Source organism: Chelon labrosus, assembly GCF_963514085.1.
Source record: "Chelon labrosus genome assembly, chromosome: 13".
NCBI classification, from domain to species: domain Eukaryota; kingdom Metazoa; phylum Chordata; class Actinopteri; order Mugiliformes; family Mugilidae; genus Chelon; species Chelon labrosus.
In genome coordinates, this window is record NC_140346.1 from 27,191,981 (window position 1) to 27,214,843 (window position 22,863).

The 22,863-nt window shown below is 45.5% G+C and overlaps 1 protein-coding gene across 2 annotated transcripts in view; it reads left to right on the plus strand.

Moving 5' to 3' along the window:
- The window catches only part of actn4 (actinin, alpha 4), a 51,267-nt gene that overhangs the window by 18,546 nt on the left and 9,858 nt on the right, over positions 1-22,863 (plus strand). Inside the window, exons 2-8 of one of the 2 annotated variants that reach the window (XM_084559438.1) lie at positions 12,653-12,767; positions 13,248-13,367; positions 16,231-16,317; positions 18,369-18,456; positions 19,429-19,507; positions 19,675-19,756; positions 20,256-20,341. In XM_084559438.1, coding sequence (XP_084415564.1) covers positions 12,653-12,767; positions 13,248-13,367; positions 16,231-16,317; positions 18,369-18,456; positions 19,429-19,507; positions 19,675-19,756; positions 20,256-20,341 — 657 coding nt within the window. Of the gene's footprint in view, positions 1-12,652; positions 12,768-13,247; positions 13,368-16,230; positions 16,318-18,368; positions 18,457-19,428; positions 19,508-19,674; positions 19,757-20,255; positions 20,342-22,059; positions 22,146-22,863 lie in introns of both variants that reach the window. The other variant, XM_084559439.1, reaches the window with a different exon arrangement.

Genomic DNA, 22,863 nt, shown 5'->3' on the forward strand with positions numbered 1-22,863 from the left:
GCTGCTTTTTGATTTTTTTTTTTTTAGGGATTTAAGATTATTAAGAAATGATCCCACCAGCTTTAGGAGGCGTCTGTCAGCTTGAGGAGAAGGAGTCAGCAGTTTTAGATTTAACGTCTTTGTTCCACAAGTTTATTTTATGGGCTGCATGAATGCACCAATCAGCCACAACATTATGACCACTGACAGGAGAAGAAAATAACATATAACCCTTTATAGGCTACCACATGGTAACTTCAGCACACTGTGCCTCTCAGTGAGGTTTAGAAGCATGTGGTTTTCACTCAGCTAATCAGACAAGATCAAGGCAACATTCTTAGATCAAATCGGGGTCAAATGTGGTCTGCATGGTCCACCTCTGCATGAGCACTGAGCGTAACACAGACACACACAAAAACACTTTAGGAACAACTAAAAAAAAAACACGAAGAACAGCACAAGGTGTTGACCTGGCCTCCAAATTCACTAGATCCCAAACTGATCAAGTATCTGTGGGATGATCCACAGAGGCCCCTCCCTTCAAAGACCCCCCCAGTAACAATAGCCTGTTCCCAGACACCACAGGACACCCTCAGAAGGTCCATGTCCATTCTCTGATGAGTCATCACTGTTTTGGAGACCTACACAATATCAGGAAGGTGGTCATAATGTTATGCCTGATCGGTGTTCTCTGTTCAGCTTCTGTCTGAGGTAAGCTTCATGTGTTAAATCCTGAACCAGTCACCTTTCACCTCCGGTTCCCTCCTTTCTCAATGACCTCACTCTCTTTCTACATGACTCATCACAGCTCAATGGCCCGTTACAAACTTCCTGTTCAGTTTTTTTTTTTTTTTCCTTCTTGGCTTCACTGTCCTCTCCGTTTGGACACGAGGCTGTAAATCTCCACGCAACCAGATTTCTGAGCGGCGTTCAGCTCTCGCTCAGAGGTTAATGTTTTACATCTGAGCGAGAGTCGGCCCTCGGTTGGACTCGTCCGCCGCATTCCTGGAGAATTAACGTGGACATCCTACCGCCCCCGCCGCTTCCTGTGCTGCGCCTCTAAAGACAGGAAGTGGATTAGCTGGCTGCCGATTGGCCGCCGAGGAGGAGGACGGAGCGATGGCGTGATACGAGAGAAACAGACACAATCAGAGAGACTCTTAAATTCCACGTCTGATTGTGGTTTGTCTCCTTTGAGCTGATCTTATCCGCCGTCGCTAAGCTCTGACTCATGATGCATGTCGCAGATGATGCACAAACCGTTTAGATGACTTGGTCACAACACATTGATCTGAAATGATGTCCTGTAGATGAGGACCAGGCTGTAAATCTTGCGACTATGTGACAGTCGTTTCTGTTCAGATCTCACCGACTCTCTGCTTCCCTGAGTTGTTTATGTGATCTTGAAGAGACCCTCTTTAACGTCTTTTACTCAAGTGTCTGACGGATTCTGTTGCCAAACGGCTTCTTCACATACTTGCACAACCAAGATGTCGTGAGCAAAGAGTTCTTTTCCTGCTCCGAGGCGATTTATTGCGTCTCTGGACTCTTGCTGACGATTTGAAGGAAAGAACGGAGCCGAGAGACGAACCAGACGACGGCGAGAGTGAAGATGTACTAGAAAGGGAGTTGAAGGGAGGAAGAACATAGCTGGCATTCCTGACATCTCTGTCGTGGTTGACACTCGTTGGTCCACAGGCTCTGCTCCTTTGTTCTCTGTCGTTCTCACGTCGCTCTTGGCTCTTTCATGTCCGGCTGGCACGAATAAACCCAACTGGAAATGGGGATGTTTGTGGTTTGCTTTGCCGACTGAAGTGGGCGGAGCCTTCCACATTAGACGGCCCAGTTGGTTGCAACATTTACAGATTTCATGCAGAGCGTTGGGTAAATCATCCAGATTGGGAAAAATCAGCGAGGCGTAAATCTGTCTTAGTGTGTTTAGACCGTTCGTTTCTACTCGGTGTCGTCTCAGTGTCTCATCGAACGTCAACAAAACGTTAAAACCGGTGACGCAAACCGTTTTACTCGAACAAGCAGAACGGGATTCTCTCTCTTCACCCGTCTCCATCTCTTGTGCAGCTAATCTTTCTACTTCTTTTCATTCATTCATTTTTTCTTCCCATGCATCGCATGTACAGACGTATTTGTCCTTTTAGTACTGGTTAGTTTAGTCTGTGCTACAATCCGATACGGTTCAGATCCAAACCAAACAAAAGCCTAAAAGACGCAAATTTACTTGCAACGTAAATTAAAAACTAAATAAATAAACCATATAAGTCTTAGGGTGTGATCAGGGAAAGTTTGAGCCAGAGGTAGTAGTTTTAGTTGTAATCTGACTTTAATGGTTTCAGCTATATAAACATTTTATTCCTCTTTCTCTCCGTTGCACTGTGCCGGGGCCGGGGGCCTGAGGTCTGAGCCACAGGATCATTTTTCTTGCTATTAAAAGCAAAAACCTTAAATCCTTGTTTAACTACTCTCAAATAAATATGACACAGAGTTTAGGATCTAATTTCAAATTAAAGCCATTAATCATTTTAATTCCGTCTTTTTCCATCTTTCTTATAATCCACAACTTTAGTTGCAGTTCCCAAATAGTTAAATAAGTTAACCATCCCACCGTCTATCCAGTAAAACATAGACGTATTGTATTGTATTATATCTATATCTGCTGTATCTGAGGTAACTAGAGGAGTGTTGATGTCTTTCCCTTCCAGTAAAACTCCTGCATCTTTTATTATATTTGCCTCCCACAATTTTTCTCTGACTTTAATATTGCTGTCTTTATTCTGACATTTCAGTGCGATGTAGTTTTTTTTTTTTTTTTACACCGATCAACCACAACATTATGACAGTAGAAGTAAATCACATTGACCATCTTGTGACAATTCAGTGTTCTGCTGGGAAACCCCTCAAAGGCCCCCCCATTAACAAGAGGACACCCTCAGAAGGCCATGTCCATTCTCTGACGAGTCACCACAAGGGAGACCTGCACAATATTAGGAAGGTGGTCATAATGTTATGCCTGATTGTTGAGGTCTACTCTTATACTGGCTGAACTGGTAGACGCCTTATATTGTTTTTCAGGTAGATTAATGAACGTCTAACCTTCTCAGCCAGCTGGGTTTGAAGTTTTAATATGTTCTGATTTGGCCCAGAGGCCTCAGCGTTAAGTGGAGACCAGACGTCAGAGCTACAGGAATAGTTTAACTCCTCAAATTTAATAAAAAGACAGAAATATGCGGCTGAATAAGCTCCTGCTGGACGAGCGGTGACTCCTCTGAGCGAGGCCTCGTCAGGACTCTTCCACCCGCAGATATTAATTGAATATCTTTCACATTAACCTGCTCTTAAAGCTCCGTGTGGTGTTTCACTCTGACGACCTTTCGAGGAGGAGCTCCAGTGTTCACACATTCTTTAGAGGATTAACATTTCTCAGCTTTGATTTCTGCTCCGAGTGAAGCACGTGTGGTGGATTAATATCAGGAGAAGAACGTACAGATCATTGGGAAAATACAAAACCTAGAAATGTTAAAGGACAAGACGAAGGAATAAAAGGTCTGCTCTGAGCTTTAACGTGTTCCCAGCTGTGGAGAAATGTCCCGGGCAGAGACATGAAATGTGAAAGTGGTGGATTAAGAAATGGGCTTTTGTGGTGGACAGTGTCAACATTCGGTTACGCAACGCTGGACTGTGTGATTTGGAGTGGAGCAACGTGCCCCCAGTCACCAGCAGCTTTTATTGGCACACAGCGGGACGGCAGCGGTGGCCTCATACACATGTGGCAAGAGGCCGTTAGAAAGGGCTCCACATTATTCTGTGTGCAGATAAACGGCTTCCAAAGTGTTTGATTGTGTGTGGGTGACCTCAAACTATGGAGGGATTATTTTTTTTATTCTTTCAACATGTTGAAGCAGATGAATCCAGACCTTTAATCCAAGAGAACGCTTTAAAAATGACCAAACTCTGCCTTAAACCCAACGTATTTACTCTATTTCTATCCTTACCGACGTCCCAGAGTAGAATAATGAGCATCCCACTCTTTTGTAAGAGGACCTTGTCGGTCCTAAAATAAACCGAAGGCTCTCCGTCAGCAGCGGTGCAACCCGACCCCCGCCTGGACTCCCCGAGCAACAAAGACAGGAAGAGACATAAATAAATGAACAAATAACCACATCACTTGACACTTTACCCCTTCCCTCCCTTTCTCCTCCCTTATTTCCTCTCTCCTCTCCTTTCTCTTCACATTTTTTAAGTTTCCTCCCATAAAAACTGGCCACGGGGCAGCTACTGGAGGGAGGGCGGGGGTTATTATCAGCGGTGGCAGGTAGACGGACATCCTCCAAATGAAAGGCTCACGAGGAAACGGGTTCCTCCGGCTTGAAACATAAGGAGGAGGATGAGTTTTGGGACGGATCAAGGTGATGGTTGGACAATGCTTTGTGCTAAAGCTAAGCTAGCTACACTGACTAGACTGTGCAGCAGCATCAGACCTAATTCAGCTTCAGGAAACCTGCATTATTCATTTGATAATGTTCTGATAGACAAAGCTGGAGCCTGTCGCAGTAAGTGTTCATTAATAATGAACGGCGTCAGCTTCAGGATTAGGCTTCTGGAGGAGTCTAAACAGTTCACGATGAATATAAAGTCACAGATATATTTACAATGAGTGGACGGGAATTAAGAGCTCCCTGTGAAACATCAGGTTTCAGGGCAGTCACGTTCGGTTTAGTCCGTGCACCAGATTAAGATCGTCCCCTGTGGGAGATGCAGAAAAATGCAGCCGTCATGTTAGCTTCCAGTCTTCCAGTCAGCTCTGGTTTCCCAGCATGCTCCCACACTCTTCCTCCTCTTCCTCCTCTTCTTCCTCTTCCTCTCTGACAGCAGCAGAGTCTCGTGAACTCATCTAAAGTTCCCGCTCAGATCCTCTGTGTTTCCACACAACACATTTTTATTTCTCTTCCACATCCTTTTATTTAAAGTTCGCTCTTTCATTTTGCATTCATACCGTGCTCCTCTATAAACGCTACCCTCCTCATCCTCCTCCTCCTCAGCTTTCATCCGTCCAAATTGCTTTTCTTTAAACCTCTTATCCCACATTCACCCATCTGTGATGCATCTATTACCCTCTCCCCGTCCTCACAAAGTTGCTGTACCTTTTTAAATGATAGTTTATTCTCACCGCTCTGTTTGAAGCTTTGTTTTTCCCACATTCGATCACTTTTACGCTCCTTTCTCCTCCTGTAACCCCCTCCTCTCCATTTCCTCTCCCCTCCCCTGGTGTCCCCCCCTCCCCTCTCCTTAATCCTCCCTTTCCTTTGTTTCTGTTAGCTGCTATATTTAAGGCTCCTCCAGAGAGCCGTGTGTCTGGCTGGACGCTGTCGACGAGGCTTGTTGAAAACAGTCGGCGTTAAGCTGTTGACTCACATAATGGCATATCTGAGGGGGCATTAGGGCCAGCCAAGAAGTACACAGCAATTACATGTTTGCCTGCTCCCTCTGGGAGGTGTGTGTGCGCGGCGCGGTGAAAGATTCCCGCCACATTACAGCTTTGTTTTACTGACTACCTGTCAGCACATGAAGCAGGAGGGAGGCTCCCTGCGTCTCTGCACACGTGTTAATGATCACCTGTCCAGACTGGACGGGATAATGAGACCACAACAGCGTCTTTCTTCTCCTCATCCCTGTCTTTATTCCTGATACCCTGGTGAACATCTTGGCCAGCGTCCCGTGTTTCCCCACAGAACCACCGTCCTTTCTGAGATGCTGACGGTGTTTGGATGTTTCTGAGCGACCCTGGGAGACGGGTGATCTCCAAACGGCTGTTCAGGCGTTCTGCTTTAGGCTAGTTCTTCCTCCTTAAACCGTCCCAGGTTCCACCGTGGCCCCTGATGGACGGTGTCCTGTTCCTGCTCTGTGGCTGTGGACCGGTGCAGCGGTAGCCCCGTATCCAGTTACAGCTCTGTTGTTTGAAACCTTCACAGGGAACCAGAGAGTGGAGGAATGTGCAGCTAGTTTGACGTCAAATTAAAAACCTGTGAGTGTAAATGACGTTTAACTAAAGGAAACGTGTTAATCTCATGACTTTCTTTTAAACAGTCTGCTCTGTGACTCTAGAGTCAGTGAATAGTTAGCGGCGCTGCAGTGTCGCACGCCACGGCCCTTTTTTAATTGGTGCGCGTCTAAGAATAGGCGGCCCTGTGTCGGGCCAGGCCAGCATGGTTTTGGCCCCGGCTCGGTCTGGTACAGCCGGTCCAGTCTAGTTATGACGCTGTCCAAGTTCCTTGAGGTCGTACCTCCTGCCAGCAGGTCCACATTTAACTCCTTTAACGTCGCTGCAGATCTGCTCTCTGGGGTCAAACGACATGTCGTGACATTCCTGTGCATGTTCGACATCTCATCGGGTTCAATACAACCACCCTGATATTGTTCTCGTCTAAGGGATGATTCTTTCTTGGAGAGTAAGAGGTTGTGGGACCAACTCCTGGGTGAGCTGGGCCTCAGTATAAGGTGGAGACCAGGTATATAAGATGATGAAGAGTTTATCTTCACTGATGATTAGATAAAGAACTTGGGATTTGCAGCAGCAGCTCATTGAAGCCAAACACATGGACCGACACGTTTTCTTCTCACGTTCCTCACGCTAAGTTTGCTGAATGTTTCTCGTTGACCCTGTTCATCAAACACCAACCTCCTCCTATTCCCTTTCTTCCTTTCCGTGCACCTCGGAGGTAGATGACGTCGAGCTCGGCGTGCAGAACCAACGCCAGCTTTACTGTACCCACACGTGACGAGCACTGCCTTGATGTTTTCTGCAGCGTGCTTCGACACATCCTTCGAAATCTCGACACAACACAGATGTTACCAAGGCTGCCACCTCTGTTTCCACTCTGAGCGTGTCTCTGCCTGCCTGACTGGAAGCCTGTTTGACTTGCCGACCGCTGCCAGGACAGATGCATGGGCGTGAGAAACAACTGACATTTCCTGTGTGTGTGTGTATGTAGTTTATTTTTGTGCGTATGGGTGGACGCACCTCGACGGCGAGCGCGGTGTACGCACAGGATGAATGAATCACGCAGATGAAGACCTTTTAAAGTAACGTGCGGCTTCTCAGATGAGTGGAGCCGGAGTGTGTGGCGTCGCTCTCACAGTGAGCTCATCAGTCAGAGCCAGAAAGAAGAAGGGTGTGTGATCCACACCCACAGACACGCTGACGTCATGCAGAGAATGCGAGGAGGTTGTGCAACGACGAGCGTTCAACCTGGTTCATTCTTTCCAATTGTAAAACGACACACCCTCATCTACTGTGTGTGTGTGTGTGTGTGTGTAAGTGTGGTATTATAAGGTGTGTATGTACATGCATTGAGAAACTGGGTGTGGGAGTAATTTGCGTGAATGTATGCTTGAAGTGGAGTTGAAGTGAGCTACACAAAGATGTGATAGGTGTGTGTGTGTGTGTGTGTGTGTGTGTGTAGGTGGTTAGATGTGGAGTCTTGTCTCTTGTGCACATTCCTGTCCGAGGAGTGGTGTGTGTGTGCGTGTGTGTGTGTGTGTGTGTGTGTGACTGAGAGCAGAGGAAGGTGTAGTGATGAGATAACGTCATTTATTTATTTCATTGTGTGTGTTTATATTAGTGTGCCTGTTTTAAAGCTGAGTCTCTCTCTCTTTATCTGGTCCTATTGGTCCGAGCTCTGACCTTTGACCCCGTGGGCACAGTGGGAGGTCAGACATGAAAGACCGGTCGGGGTGGGGGGGTGGGGGGTCACGTCGACGACTCGATGTGCGATGAAACAGCCGACCCCAGTGGAGCTCATTAGGACGACTCTGGTTTATCTGCCAAAGAAAAGTTTGGGCCGACGTCCAGACGCACTGAACAGATTCACACAGATTCTGGGGCTGAAAATTTAAAAGTACCAACAACCGTAGGTCATTGAGTTCGCCGCCTTAATCGAGTCATTTATGATTTTTAACAGTACAGGGGTGAATTTACTGCAACTCATCTGTTTTAAATGATATCAAGGCTTAAAGTTCTGCAGAATTAAGGGGCGTGGCTGCTGTGAGTGACAGGTGGGTGTCCTCACAGGTCGCTAGCTGTCAGCTCCACCCACGCTCCGTGTTCTTTTTGACCCTGATGAAGGATACAAGCTCAGACATGAACCTTCTCCTGTTTCCTTTCTACCTTTCCGTGCACCTTAGAGGTAGATGACGTCGACAAGCTAGGTGTGCTGAACGAACGCCAACCCACTGTAACCACACTCTGAAATGATCCGTCCCAGAACATGACGAACGTCGTGTTTCCTGCAGACCGCTTCAACACATCAGGGCTTACATGGTGTCGAGGCTTAAAGTTCTGCAGAATTAAGGGGCGTGGCTGCTTTGAGTGACAGGTGGGTGTCCTCAAAGGTCGCTACCTGTCTGCTTCACCTCCACCCGCGCTCCTCCTCCTCATAGATTTTATTGATTGTAGCTATGGCGTACATGTGGATGCTCCACAGCTTGGCGTCCATCCTTGTAGAAATGCGGCGTATATGATTGGTCCAAAAATACACTGGAAGCACAAAAAGTTTTCCCGTTTTCACCCTCCTCCAAGACGTCTACTCTGACTCTGATTCCTCTATGTTCTGTGCTGCAGAGATTTCAGTACAAGTAGCTGTTGAGCCACATTTATTAACTACAACTCCAAGTACAAAGTTGTTTTAATTACAGATCAGTGCCCAAACAAGTAGCACACAAATATAAATGCCTCCACTGGGGTAGCCGTCTGCAGCGTAGAGTATAAATCAAGCTTTATCTACCAAGATGATGACGGCCTGTTCCACCATCACTGAGCTTCAAAACTACTCCTACGGGTGGCATCAGAAAGGGGTCGTCCATATTTATATACAGTCTATACACGAGGCCTGCTATATTGATAGGAAATAAAGGAATAGGAATCTACTGAAGGTGATTATCTGAAGCTTTGGATAATTTACAGCCCTGCACAGAAAGATAACCCCATTATAAACCGATTTTGTTACCTTTATAATCTGGAGATGAGTTCTTCAAGGTTTGTGTCACTCTCTGACCCAGTTTCATCAAAGCCACGGTTGGAATATGAAGAAAATCCACAAGATTCTGCAGCAATTTGTCCAAAACTAACAAACATGTCAGGGATGGAAACAGAAAAATGACACAAACCTGCCTCTGATTTAATACTTGTAGATGTTTCCTGGCAATAAAACGCAAAGTTTACAAATGTTGTGGCTTATTTTTTTTTTCTCTAGCTTCCAGTGTGTAAAATATCCAAAAGCAGCTTTAAACCAATGTGATTATATTTAAAGGATAGAGAGCATGCTGCAGTAATAACATGTTCTTGGGTTATGTAACAGATAGCAGAGGATAAGGACACCAGCTTCCTGCCTCGAATGTAAACCTCCCCGAACGCTCTGCTGTCCTCAGACCAGCTCGGCCTCCAGCTCCTTATCTGTGTCAGAAATCCTCTGGTCTGATCTGCTCCGTGGTCGACACACGGGGGGCAGCTTTAACAGGCTTTTAATTCCAAGTGGATTACAGAATTAAAACTCTTCGTACACGAAACCTTAACCACATTATCAACCGGTCCTGATGTTTTCGTTTTAAAGACGTGAGTTAATAGATGATGTGTTAAGTTTGTTAGACTTTGAAGACGGGGGCAAAGGTGCGACCTGATCACGAGTGCACTGGCGTGCCGTCAACAGAAACTACCTTTGGCTGATATGGTTGTAAATAGTTTGGTCCTTTTGACGTAAATCGGAAAATAGATGATAGTAGTGCTGAGAATCTGAGATGATTTCATGAACGGGTTTAATTCTGACTCATGAGATATTTTGGAAGTATTTTGCTCGGAGATTTTCGGTTTTGGAGATTGGTTGCATTTGCACATGTCTTTGCTTTTTGTGCAGCTTCAGCTCCCAGGCCTTCTGTCATGGGTTTGAATCTCCTTCACACGTGGAAGAATCTCGCTGTGCAGTCTGAGGAGACCCTGAATTTGAAAGAGTTTTTTTAAGACCAGCACTAGTTGATGGATTAAAAAACTGAGCCGTCTGTTGCAGCCCGGGTTAGATGCTGCTCCTGATTTTAGAGCATTACGTGAGTTTGCCCACTAAGATTCAGATTTATGACACAGTTTTATTGGAGGATGAAGCAGAAACACCTAGAAACACAACACAACTGTTTTATCAGCTTTCTCTGCCCTAGTGTCCCATGGTTCAGACTGAATGATACTCTGACAAACGCCGTCACACCCTGATGGACGGTCCTCTCTTAGCAGACCTGATGAAGTGTCTCTGGTTGCAGAGACGTATTTATATGTCTGCATACTGACGTGCAGCTCCACAGAAATGTTACTACACGTGTCAGTAAAACAGCTGCGATCAGTCCTCGTCCACTTTCTGTGTTGCAGTGATTTTGGGGAAGCTTTCATTTATCAGCTCCAACGTGAGCCGCTCAGCTCCAGTCGGCCGTCTTACAGTCTTCCAACAGCGTCCATGCACAGTTAGGCAGCAGATCCGTTGCCTGACTATAAACCTCGAGAGTGTGACCTCATGTACATAACGTGTCGCTCTGAACATGAAGTTCTCATGCTCGCTGCAGGTCTCAACCTGCTCATGTTTGTATTTCCCAGCGGCAGCAGCAGCAGCAGCAGCAGCTCTGTTGGAACATGGCCGACTCCAGAGCAGCTGGGTTTCCTCCTCCTCCTCCGTGAACTGTTATCCAGCCTCAGTCACGGTGGTGCATACAGCCAGTTTGTTATTCTTCACTGAAAGCATCGACGCTGGTTGAATGAAGGGAAAAATGAATCCACTGTGGAGGGTGTTTCCACTCGTGTTTGCACTCGTAAAAACTCCAGAGACGTGTTCAGAAGCTGGAACGTGTCCCACGGCGAACAGGAACGTAAACGAGCTGTCGGCGGCTCATCGGAGGTTTTACGGCTCCGGTTGGTGGCGTGGGGGGGGTTGGGGGGGCGGCTGAGAGAGCGTGGTGATGGATGCATCTTGGCTCTGATTGTCTGCTCTGAGCTAAACTGAGCTGGAACTTCCTGTCATTGCAGTGCCACTTCCTGCTGCTTTCTCTGTGTGTGGGGGAGGGAGGGAGGGGGTGAGGGAGGGAGGCATTGTCTTTCCGATCTCCTCCCCAGCAACTTTGTATGTCTGTTTGTTTATGTGAAATGCAACCCCCACCTCCTCCTCTCCCTCCTCTCCCTCCTTCCTCTCCGTCCGGACAGTCCAGGTCTCTATAGATATGTAATAGTGTGTGTGTGTGTGTGTGTGTTGGGGAGAGGGGGGTTGGTATCGGCCGGTCTGGGGGAGGGTCACGGAGAGCGAGCGGGCCGAGGGGAGAGAGCACAGGGGGCTGAAGGGTGCTATTATCCACGAGGCTCAATGGGCGCTTTGTGCCAGTGACCAGAGTGGGACGGCGGAGGGGGGGTGGAGAGAGAGAGGGGCCGGGCAGCGAGCAGCTCCCTGTCATAATGTTTTTGAACTCACAGCGAAGGAGACGAGGAGGGGGGGAGAAAAAAGAGGAACGAGAGCTGAAACGTTATCCCACCTGCTTCAAAGACGGGTTCAGGTCTCAGGTTATGTTCAGGATCAGGTGGCTCCTGCTCACTTATAGCTAATAAAATAAAAAGGCAACTGTCTGAGTTAGAGTTTCCTTTAACGCATTTCATCCTGAAGGTTTGTCCAGCTCTAAAAGAGACAGGTTTGCGTTTCTACTCGGGACGTCTTTGGTCTCTGAACAGTAGATCCAGGTTAACGTGAACTTCTTCTGGCCGGTTTCAGAGTTTCAGATGTTTCTGCTAAAAATGAGATTATCCTCTGATCTAGATGACTGAGAATCTGCACATGAGGAGACATCTGATGACATTAAAAGGTCATCTCTTTGACAAGTTGTTTAAATGAACAAATTTTTCTTTCCAGAGCTTAAAGCGCCGTCAAAACATTGCATTTTTATTTCAGTAAATGTGTTATTGAAGAGACTGCATCAGCATAAACAGTATTCTGTCACCAGGAATTTACAGCATTCAATAAACAGTTTTAAAGTCCGTGAAGGTTCGTGACATCCTCCTCGTTTTCATTTGTCTGTCACGTCACGGACCTTCGCTCTAAAAAGCTCTGTTTACAGCTCATCTATATATTTGTGTAAACTTAAAAACTTAAAACGTCATCCTCTAAATGATGGATGGAATCATTTCTGACTCTCTGGTCAGTCACACAACGTCGCAGAAAAGAGAATGCTCCAGCTTCGTCTTCTTCAATATAAAAAGATTTGAAACACGTTTCTAAAGAATGCTGGGGGCCAGAGGCACGTCTCTGCTCAGACGTCTGTGTTTTTGTTTCTGATATTTGATCACGTGTCCGTCTCTGGCTCTGGTTTGTTGACGCTCCAGACTCTGGCTCTGTTTGCTGCTCCTGCTCAGATCCACTAGTTTCATTTTGTGACCTCTAGTTTAAATTGTTCTTTCGGATCAATAGTTCTCATTGTGTCCAAGCGTCTACTTCCTGTCTTATCAAACCACCTCCCCTGACCTCCCTTCCCTTCCCCGTCCATTGAATTTGACTTTTCTTTTCATTCTTTGCTTCAAAGCGGTTTATTATCCCCTAAAAGCCAGCGGGACCTTTTCTCACCCCGTGTCCTGTCTCTGTTTCTCCCGCAGACGTTCACGGCGTGGTGCAACTCCCACCTGAGGAAGGCCGGCACGCAGATCGAAAACATCGAGGAGGACTTCAGGGATGGGCTCAAACTCATGCTGCTGCTGGAGGTCATCTCAGGTAACTCACAAGAGGATTAAAAGTCCCCCGTTAGACGCCGGAGCGGCTGAAGTGATAACCGCTTTTCCGAACGCCTCGCCAAACGAGCGGCGGTCGACTTTTCTGATTCAGAGGAAAACTATTCTCAGATGTTAAAGATGCACGACATCTCCGTCCACTGCGGGGTGTAGACGCTCAGTTTCCAACCTCACTATTGATCGCAGGCGTTTAATCACACCCTGCAGTTTATTGGCTTTAATTGCAGGCTGCAGCGGCGAGGATCGTCGTGCGCTCTCAGACAGTAACGACACTAGACTCGTTTTTCACATTCTCTTCAGTTTTTCTGAGCGTCGCTGCTGTAACTTTAACCTCTCTGACTGTCATTGTGCTGAGCCGTGTGGAAACATGCTCGGCTCCCGTCACCGCAGGAACCGACTCACTCACTTTTTGTTTGCTCTTGTGTGTGTGTGTCTGTGTGTGTGTGTGTGTTTCCGTCCTCAGGCGAACGGTTACCCAAGCCCGAGAGAGGCAAGATGAGGGTCCACAAGATCAACAACGTGAACAAAGCCCTGGACTTCATCGCCAGCAAGGGAGTCAAACTGGTGTCTATCGGAGCAGAGGGTGAGCACACAGTCATGAACCACAACCGTCTAATGAGGGTGGAGTTAAAAGGAGCTGCAGGCCAGAAAGAGGTCCAGGACCTCAGTGGGAACCACCAGCTCACTCATCATCTTCTCAACTTTTGACCCCGACTTGGAAAGGGAACTCTGGGGTAGACTGCGTTCTTGGTGGCGAGTGGAAATCCACACAGACCAAATAAAAAAAGAAATTAAGTATAAGGCATTTCTTTCATCTTTCAGCCTCATGAGACCGGTTTCACGTCGCTAACGGGTTAATCCAAATGTGAGGGAGATCCAGAACATGACAGAAGCTCCAGCTCTAGCTCTAGCACGGGTCAGGCCTCAGATGAAGTTTGGATTTAAAAAGTATGACAAGACAGAGCAGGACAAACCTCAAATCTCCACCAATGACAGCGTCAGTTTTGTCCAAATCTCTTTTACAATTGAGCAAAATTGTTGGGACCTTTTCAGTCCTGAAACATGGTCCTGGTTTAGAGTGACTCCTGTCCAGGCGGTTAAAAGTACCCACCCTGACGTGTCTTTTCAGGTTGCAGCTTCAAACATTCAAATAAGTAAAACGATCAAAGCCATTGAAACCACTTAAACGGTTCAGAACAGATCTGCTTTAAGAAAACACACGAGCCGTGTTCTGCACATGAACTGAACAAGCTGCAGGTTTCAGCTTGTCAGGACGTCCTGCTTGGTTCAGGGAGTCTTGCTCCTTTTGTAGACGGTGGTTTTATTTGTCCTTCACCCTGCAATTATGTCGACCCACACATGTTGACGTGTTGGATTCTCTGCAACAAACGTAGAAGTGGAGCGTGCAGAAACGCTGTGCTCTCATTTGAGCACGTGTGGGCTTTTATTTACTAACGAGGTGTTTAATTGTCGCTCGGATTAAATGTTTTATTGTGGACGCGTAGAGAGCGGTTAGACAGCTGTGTCCATGCCGCTGATGGAGGACAGAGGACAGTGTATCACCCAGAGGAACGGCCTTGTGTGTGTCAGTTGGAGGACAGTGACCTTTCTCCTACTCTGTCAGGACGGCCATGACATTCCTGCAGCATGACACTGCTCGTACTGCTGACCGCTCTACACAAAATATGGCCGCCCCGCACACACACACACTCACACACACACTCACACACACACACTCGCTTACTCGCTCTTTCTGCAGCCCACTAAAGGTCATCTACTGGAAACTGACAGAGAGAAAAATGTCACATGGAAGGAAAAATAAGTTGAGTGACGAGTTCAGAGAGGGGAGACTGTTTGATGGGAGACTTTCCGGTTCCCAGTCGTCCTTCTGATCTGCAGGACGTCAGTTTGAAAACCCTCTACGGGCTGAAGTGCAGAGTTGGTTTAACCTCTTTGGACGAGGCACAGGGGAGAGAAGGAAATAACTCTGACTGCACAAAGAATTTAGATTTTACTCAAACGTTTAGGACGAGTAGAACTTGATTCTAACGATGCTCATATCGCTATCAGGCAGAAATAAAAAGCTGATCATATGATGCAGGAATTGAGATAAGAGCTCCTGGTGGCTGGACCAGAGCAGTAGAACGTAGTCGCCCCTCAGGGCCCCAGAGAAGATCCCACCAACTGGCTCCTTACATGCTGTACATGAACATCTACCAGTCAGAGCCAGTCGTCTCTAAAAGTGGACTCTTGCACAAGTCGGCTCTGCAGCTCTGACTGGAGACGACCAGTAGACTGGTTTTTGTTCCTTCTGTCAGCTGCTGGAATTGATTTCTGTGGCTCCAATATTCATTCGTTTATTTTCTTTTTTAATTTATAAAACTATTTTATTTTCCCAGAGGAAATCGAGGCTACATCTGTTCTGCTTTTGTATTACAAATATCTACACTGATTTTATTTGAACCACAGAAGCAGCTTTATTCAGATCCTGTGATCTGTGATCGGTTAAACAGTGTCGGACAAAAGCTCGGCTGCAAAAGTGCTCATCGGGCTTATCGCCGCTACTTTTATTATTTAGTTAACGGACACAGAAATCATCTGAAAGTTGTCAGATTAAACATGACAAAGTGACAGCTGACAGTGAGCGTGAGACTGATGAACTGGAAGCAGTTGAAGCAGGTGAAAGTATGAAAGGACTGATGATAGTGTTTGAACTATGAGTGGAATCTGACCCGAGCTACATGCTACCGGCTCGCTGACATTTCATCACGCATGACTAGTGTGTGTGTGAGGGTGTGTGTGTGTGTGTGGGGGGGGGGGGGGTGTGTTCGTTAACCTGCCAGATATCCATGTAGGTCACCGAGGGTTAAACCGAGATAACGATATCTGACACCTCTCAGGTTTGGATGCAGGAGGCTGCAAATATTTAGTTTTAACGAATTTGTTCTTGTCGTCGGATGAGAATCTAAAACGAAATATGCAAGATATTCAAAACGTTTACTCGTCATGTGGACAGTACTGAAAGAAACGCCTAACAATATAAAACCTGAGAATATGAAAAGCTGCATATAATACAAAATATAAAATGACTAGTGCAAATGAGAATGATGAACTGAAAGTGAAAAAGTGAAGTAGACTGATCATAGACTATTATAGACGTATGTGAAGACATATCTGTACTTTACAGAAATGATTAGTTGTTTTCTAATAATTAGAAACAAATCTATTTATGAAGACGCTGATGAAGAAGTGTTCAGGTTTACATCTAACAAGACTTCCTTTGTTAAATCATCAAACTTTCCCACCCAGCGATGGAGATAGAGCAGCCGTTGGAGTTTAAGTGAAGCTGTGTGTGTTTGTGTTATTTGTCTTGAAAGAAATAATTGTTAGATTTTACTAAAATAACTTTTTTTATGTGTGTGTGTGTGTGTGTGTGTTTCTTGTAGAAATCGTGGATGGAAACGCCAAGATGACCCTGGGAATGATCTGGACCATCATCCTCCGCTTCGCCATCCAGGACATCTCTGTAGAAGGTGCGAGAAGCAAGATATTTGTTCTTGCTCCTAGGGCTGAGAGAACTAGAAACAAGTTCATCCTGGCCAGGTCATATATACTTCATGAGAAACTCGAGTGCCGAACTCTGGGGAACTCCTCATAGGGACGTCCCGCTGCAGCATACGTCACACATGCTAAGCATTGTGGGAGATTTTCAGATGTCAGCTGGGCGTTTTGACACCGTGTATATGAGGATCTCTACCCAGGAGAGATTAGCGCTCACTCGACGATTATTAGCATCTGAGAGCTAACAGAGCGGCTGCTAGCATTTTAGCTTATCCACATTAACCACGCCCACTTCCAATTTCTGACCATTCACAGATTAGTAACTGAACACCACACAAGCGTCGAGAACAAGCTGCGGGAAAACTTCAACCTTCTTGCGGAGTATCTAGACCGTGCATTAACTTCCGTCCTCTGCAATCTGACCCCAACTGTCCAGCTTTAAGTGGACGCATGTGTCTCCTCATGCGTCCACAGCTGGAACTGACATCACTTGTGGCGCAGTAGAATATTATAAAAGCTGTTTGCTCTAATAGATCTCTACATACTGTTGGATCAGAACCATGAACGGCTGTTTGCTGACGTGTGGAGATGATCCATATTTTGGAACAAGCTGTTAATTCATTTATTTATTTATTTACTTACTAACTAACAGACATTATCTTGGAGACAAATCTCAGATTATAACTCAACTCTTTACGCTTCCATCTTCAGAGTAACTTGAAGCAGTGAGAGGAAAATCAAATTAAGACACTGAAGACAATCGACGTTGCTCCTTATACATCAGCATGATCGAATCACTTGTTTTCATTCATCGTTTAATTGTTTAGCTTTATTTATTTATTACAGCCACAGGGATGGAATGATTTAAAAGTCTCTCGTTACTAATGAACAGAAACAATAGTGGCTGTGTGAATGAATGAGGCAAAACCCTCCTGACACAAGAGCAGGGGGTCTTTTACGTGACCCAGAACTGGCTGTGTGTTCACACCAGCAGAGGAATGAGGTCAGATGAGTCCACCTCAACACAGTATACGATATATACAGAGAGAAATTAGGAACAGCAGTGACTTAAAGTGACACAGCGTTGTTAAAACAGAACGGAGCAGGTGGATTAAGGAACAGGTAACTCACCGTTGGGCTGCAGAGTCTGTGCTTTGACCTCTGCTGAATGTCGTTCCTCTGCTCGCTCGCTCGCTCGCCCCACATTTCTAGCGTATTTGCATAAAAGCTGTGAAGACGAGCAGCTTGAAGGACACAGCCGCTGCTTCTGTTTGCTGCCTGGTTTTCTTTGAGATTTATTAGCCGACAAAGACCTGCAGGAGTCTGTTAACACACACACACACACACACACGCACACATGCAGACGTGGATGAGACAGATGCATTGTGGGAAGTGGAGTAGAAGTAACGAAGCAGCCATACTGTAGAAAGTGGGGTGAGTGGTGATGGAACCGGGCCAAGATAAAGCAGCTCTGACCTACATGACTGCTCACCGACACTGATGATGATGATCTGATTTATTTATTTATTTCCTGGAGCACAGTTTACATTATGATCAGCTGCATCTTAATGTAAACTCTTATTTTTATTGCTGATTAATTTATCTAATGAACTGAATGAGGTCCTGAAATAGTTCCTGGTGTGAAGCAGACCTGCAGGGAACCTCCAATTTTTTTTTTTTATTATTATTTTATCAATGAATCTGTTGAGTATTAACGTGTTGACTGGAGGATGATTATTCCTCGGTTGGAGCTGTTACGACTCCGCCGGCTAATTAAAGCTGCCTGTGTTGAGTTAGCTGCGGTGGGTGTGGGCTTCTGCAAGGAACAAAATACTGAGTCACATTTTTACTCTGTTTATTAGTCACTGAGGTTTTTTTTTTCTTCTCCTGATGTTCAGCAAACAAAAACATCCTCGTATTTTAAATGACGACGAGAATGAAGCGGTTTGTAGTTAGGACGCGGCTAAGCCACGATCAAACCACTACTAACAGAGACGCGTCCCTTCTCATCTACTCTCTGCAGAGACCTCTGCCAAGGAGGGTCTTCTCTTGTGGTGCCAGAGGAAGACCGCTCCCTACAAGAACGTCAACGTGCAGAACTTCCACATTAGGTAATTCTCACATATGCACATGTGGTGCCGTGTGGTTTCTCTAAGGCCTGTCGGTCTTATACTTGGACGAAAACATTCGACTTGAAGTGTTTTGTGTGAGTTTTCAACGTGTTTTTATGTCCAAAAAAAGTCTTTTGAAAGTCCTCAGGATGCACGGGAACTGTTCACTGTTCTTTGAAGATCTGGTCTAGGATAATTATTAAAAGAAAGATTCAAGATCTTTATGCATTTGCACAAAACAAACCCCAAGATGCTCTTTCCCAGTGCAGACTAAGAATTATGCATTAAAGACATGTAACAGAACAGCTGCACATTCAGATCTGTTTTTATTAAAGTGCTTTCTAACAGCTCATTAACTGTCCGGTGCCTAAAGCAGCCGTGCAGATGGACGTGCTGCATTAGAGGGAGGGGCACGCTCTGTTCATGCAGGTTGAGGGGGGAAGATCTGTCCAGCGTCCCACTGGATCCTGCAGCACATTTATCTCATAACAAGAGTTGGCTGTCATGGCTAAATGAAATCTCAGGGCTGTGCAAGAACTCAAGTATTCCTTCAACTTCTCTGCTTGTGCTTGTGTGGAAGGGGCGCCCCCTGCTGGAGAAACTGTATAGTCAAATCTGCACTGATGGGATATGAGAAGAGAAATAAAGACAGAAGCTGCTGTTGATGGTGCATGTTCTTATTTGAACACATGCAAAGTAAAACTCTTTAATCATCCATGTGTTATTTAGGAAGTTAGGTTATTTTTTAACCTTAAAAGGCAAAAAACTAAGTAGGAGCGTGACTTAGGTTCAAAGATAATCCTCCTGTCTGTCATTTGCTCAAGTTCAGAGGTGCATTTAAATCCAGCTGCAGATCCGAACATGCTCTGTGAATGCAGCGTAAAGATGACGGAGCAGAAAAACACATAAATGAAACATGTACGAGCGTCATGTCACTGAGTCTCTGAACTCTCCTGTCTCGCCTCTTAACAGCTGGAAGGACGGTCTCGCCTTCAACGCTCTGATCCACAGACACAGACCTGATCTCATCGACTACGACAGCCTCAGAAAGGTTGGATGCGCTCTCACACTCCAACACATGACTGTTTTAAAGCCTTCGTATCAACGACCCAAACTAAAACCTAACCTTCCTGTTGTCCTACGGGTCAAATCTGAATAATCGAAGACGACATGAGTCACTGACACACTGCTAATAATGAAATAATCTGCCTTGTTCAGGACGACCCCGTGACCAACCTGAACAATGCCTTCGAGGTGGCTGAGAAGCACCTGGACATCCCCAAGATGTTGGACGCTGAAGGTGAGCTTCCCTGTGTTTACGTGCTCTAATCCTCTGCAGTTTATGCAACATGTGACCGACTGTGTTTCCCCAACGAAGCAGGAAGTGTTTTGATGCCGACGTTCTGACCAATCTGTTTATTTTAAATCCAGATGTTGCAGGTCCTCTAACTTTAACCGGCTCCACTGTGTTTTATGTGCATGTGAACGTAGCCGCTGATCAGTTTAACCCTTGTCTGGACGCGTCTTCATCTGCATGGACGCAGGATGTTAATGAATATTTGTCCCATTTCTCTGCAGAACTATAAATGTCCCCAGATATGAAAGTAATCTGAACGTTAACTCATGTGATGCCGTGTCTGACTTGTTGGTCCCGTCTGTCTGTACAGAATGATAGAATGACTTCCTTGTGTCTTGTTGTGTGTAATCAAACGTCCCCTGTCTTGCCTGTGTTTGTGTGTGTAATTATGTATATGTTTATGTGTGTCTTCATAACCAACGTCTTCCCCCACCGTTTGTAGACATTGTGAACACTGCTCGTCCAGATGAGAAAGCCATAATGACTTATGTGTCCAGTTTCTACCATGCATTCTCTGGAGCTCAGAAGGTATCAACCCCAAACCTGACCTTTAACCTCCTGTTACTAACAAGGTGCTGCTTCCTGTCCGGCATGGCTTCACCCTCTCAGCAGCTGAGTCCTGCTCAACAACGAGGACGCTGTGGTTTTGTTTTTGTTGGGACTCAAACACACAAACGAGAAGCGTTCGTTCGACTGAAGCAGTAAACGTTCCGATGCTCTGACCCTGCAGAGTTCACATGAATGTTTTTGTCATTCGGCACATAAAGGAAAATGAATACTTCCAGTTAAAGCTTTGTGCCATTGTTGCTGGATGTTGGCGTGACCACGTGTCACTTCCTGATATTCACAAACGACGGTCGTGAACCCTCCCCGTTAATCGGTGGATTTCCTCCTTTTTAGAGCAGCGGCTCTCCGGCTGTTCTTCAGAAATTTAGAGGCATGAAGAGAAATGTTTACGTGAACTGAAGCAAAAGACTGGAGAGGAGGAGAGATTTTTCAGAATCAGAATATTTTATTGATCGTTTAAGGAAATAGTTTGGTTGCAGTTGCTCCCATAAAGTGACAATTGAGAGGAGACGGCATAAATACAAACAGAGTAAAATAACAATATAAAAATATAGAAAAAATGAAGATGCATAGGAAAAAATTAAAAAATAGAGGATGCCAATGTAGAGAATTAAATAAAATACAAACAAAATAAAAAAAATGCTAATAGTAAAGTGTTAATTCCAGTTTAAATCTGATTGGATTTGATGGAGAAGGAGTTTATTAATGAATCATCCTTCAGAGAAACCATACAATCCTTAAACCAGAGATAATACCAATCATATCATATCGATGCTTCATATCCATTCTCGTCTCCGTCCATACCTGGTCCTGTGGAGCCGTCCTCTCGTTTAATTTCTGACTCCCACCTCTCGTTTTCCCTGCAGACCTCCTTCAGGAAGTCAGCCGACGCGTCGTCTTGTTTTCCTCTTAATTAATTTCCGAGCTCGTTCAGGACTTGTTTGTGTTCCTCTCTGGTCTCAGGAGATCTGTGTCCGTGATGATGAGCGCGAGGAACGACCTTAAAGCTCCACCTTTACTGCTTCTACCGGCGTCGAACGTTTATTTAGCGACAAGTCAAAACTGATCCTCGGTTTATTCAGCAGCTGACGCTTTTTCCCTTTGTTCTCTTGTTTAGTGTTAAAATGAAACTTGGCTGAGTTAAAGCAGCAGCAGAACATTTAGTTAGAAACAAAAACTCTGGATAAAACTGAATGTCTGATGTATGTAATGTGACGTAAAATCAGCTGAATGCTAGTCAGACTTTAAATGTTTGATCTAGAAGTATAGATTCAATACATTTTATATTATATTATATTACCTGAGAAGCAGTAATTCTTTAAACTGGGTCTTGTAGAGCAGACCTCCTTCAGTTGTTGAACAAACCTCTCTGAGAGACATCGTCCCGTCTCGATGAGCCTCATCAAACCCGTCGTGTGTGTGTTTGTGTCCCGACATTGAACTCGTGGCTCCAGCTCCTCTCCTCCTCCTCCTCCTCCTCCTCCTCCTCCTCTTCCTCTCTCTCCGGTGACAGGAGGAACTAGAAGCTGTGGATCTGAAGACGGGGTCACCGTCTCCCTAAATAACTCCTCTTGCTCTCACGTCCCTCAGCGAGCGAGGACTGCGTAGCTTTGGGTAGCTTTGGCTTCACTCTGTCTCTCTCTGTCTCTGTCTCTGTCTGTCCGTCTGGTGATGTGTAGACATCGTGGGCACTGTGAGGCCAGATGAGAAGGCCATAATGACCTATGTATCCTGCTTCTATCACGCCTTCTCTGGCGCACAGAAGGTGAGCTCCTCACGCTTCACACTAACACTAAAGAACCCACCAGTGTTTCCATCAGTCAGGAGACAAACTTTGACGCCAGATAGTGGAAAGTTTCCTGAAAGAAGGAAGGAAGTTCAGGAAATTCAGTAAATGAAGGTTTTCAGCTCCTCATTGGATCCGACTGTTAACGGTCCAGCAGCTTTTAAGTCTCTTCAGAGCAGTTTTGGAAACTCAGGGATTATTTCCAGAACAGGAGCATGATGGGAACTCTGGGGTAAAAAAAAAACAAAAACAACAACAATAACAAACACTTTCTGATTCTTCTGTTTTGGGTCTTTGGACGCCCGTTGTGTTTTAACAGAAATGATCCACTCATGGTCTGAGTTTAAATTCTCTGACGTCACGTTAGAGCTGAAGTATCATATGATTTAAATCTTTCCTTCTTCCGTGAGTTTCCTCTGAGATCGTGTATAAACGTACATTTCTCATGTGGAAACCATGAAAGCTGATCCTACTCAGACCAGTCTGTGTTCATTCCTGTGTGAAACGCTCTACAGTTTCTCTTCGGCTATTAACCCCTCTCAAATCTAAATGTTTCTTTTATTTTATGATGCATATTAGTATGAGATGTCTTATCTTGTTTTTACATTAAAAGTAAATCCTGTGAAGCGTTTGTGATGCAGTGAATCAAAGGTATGTTGTGGGGTAGATGTAAAGTGTCTGCTGTTCTTCATTTCAG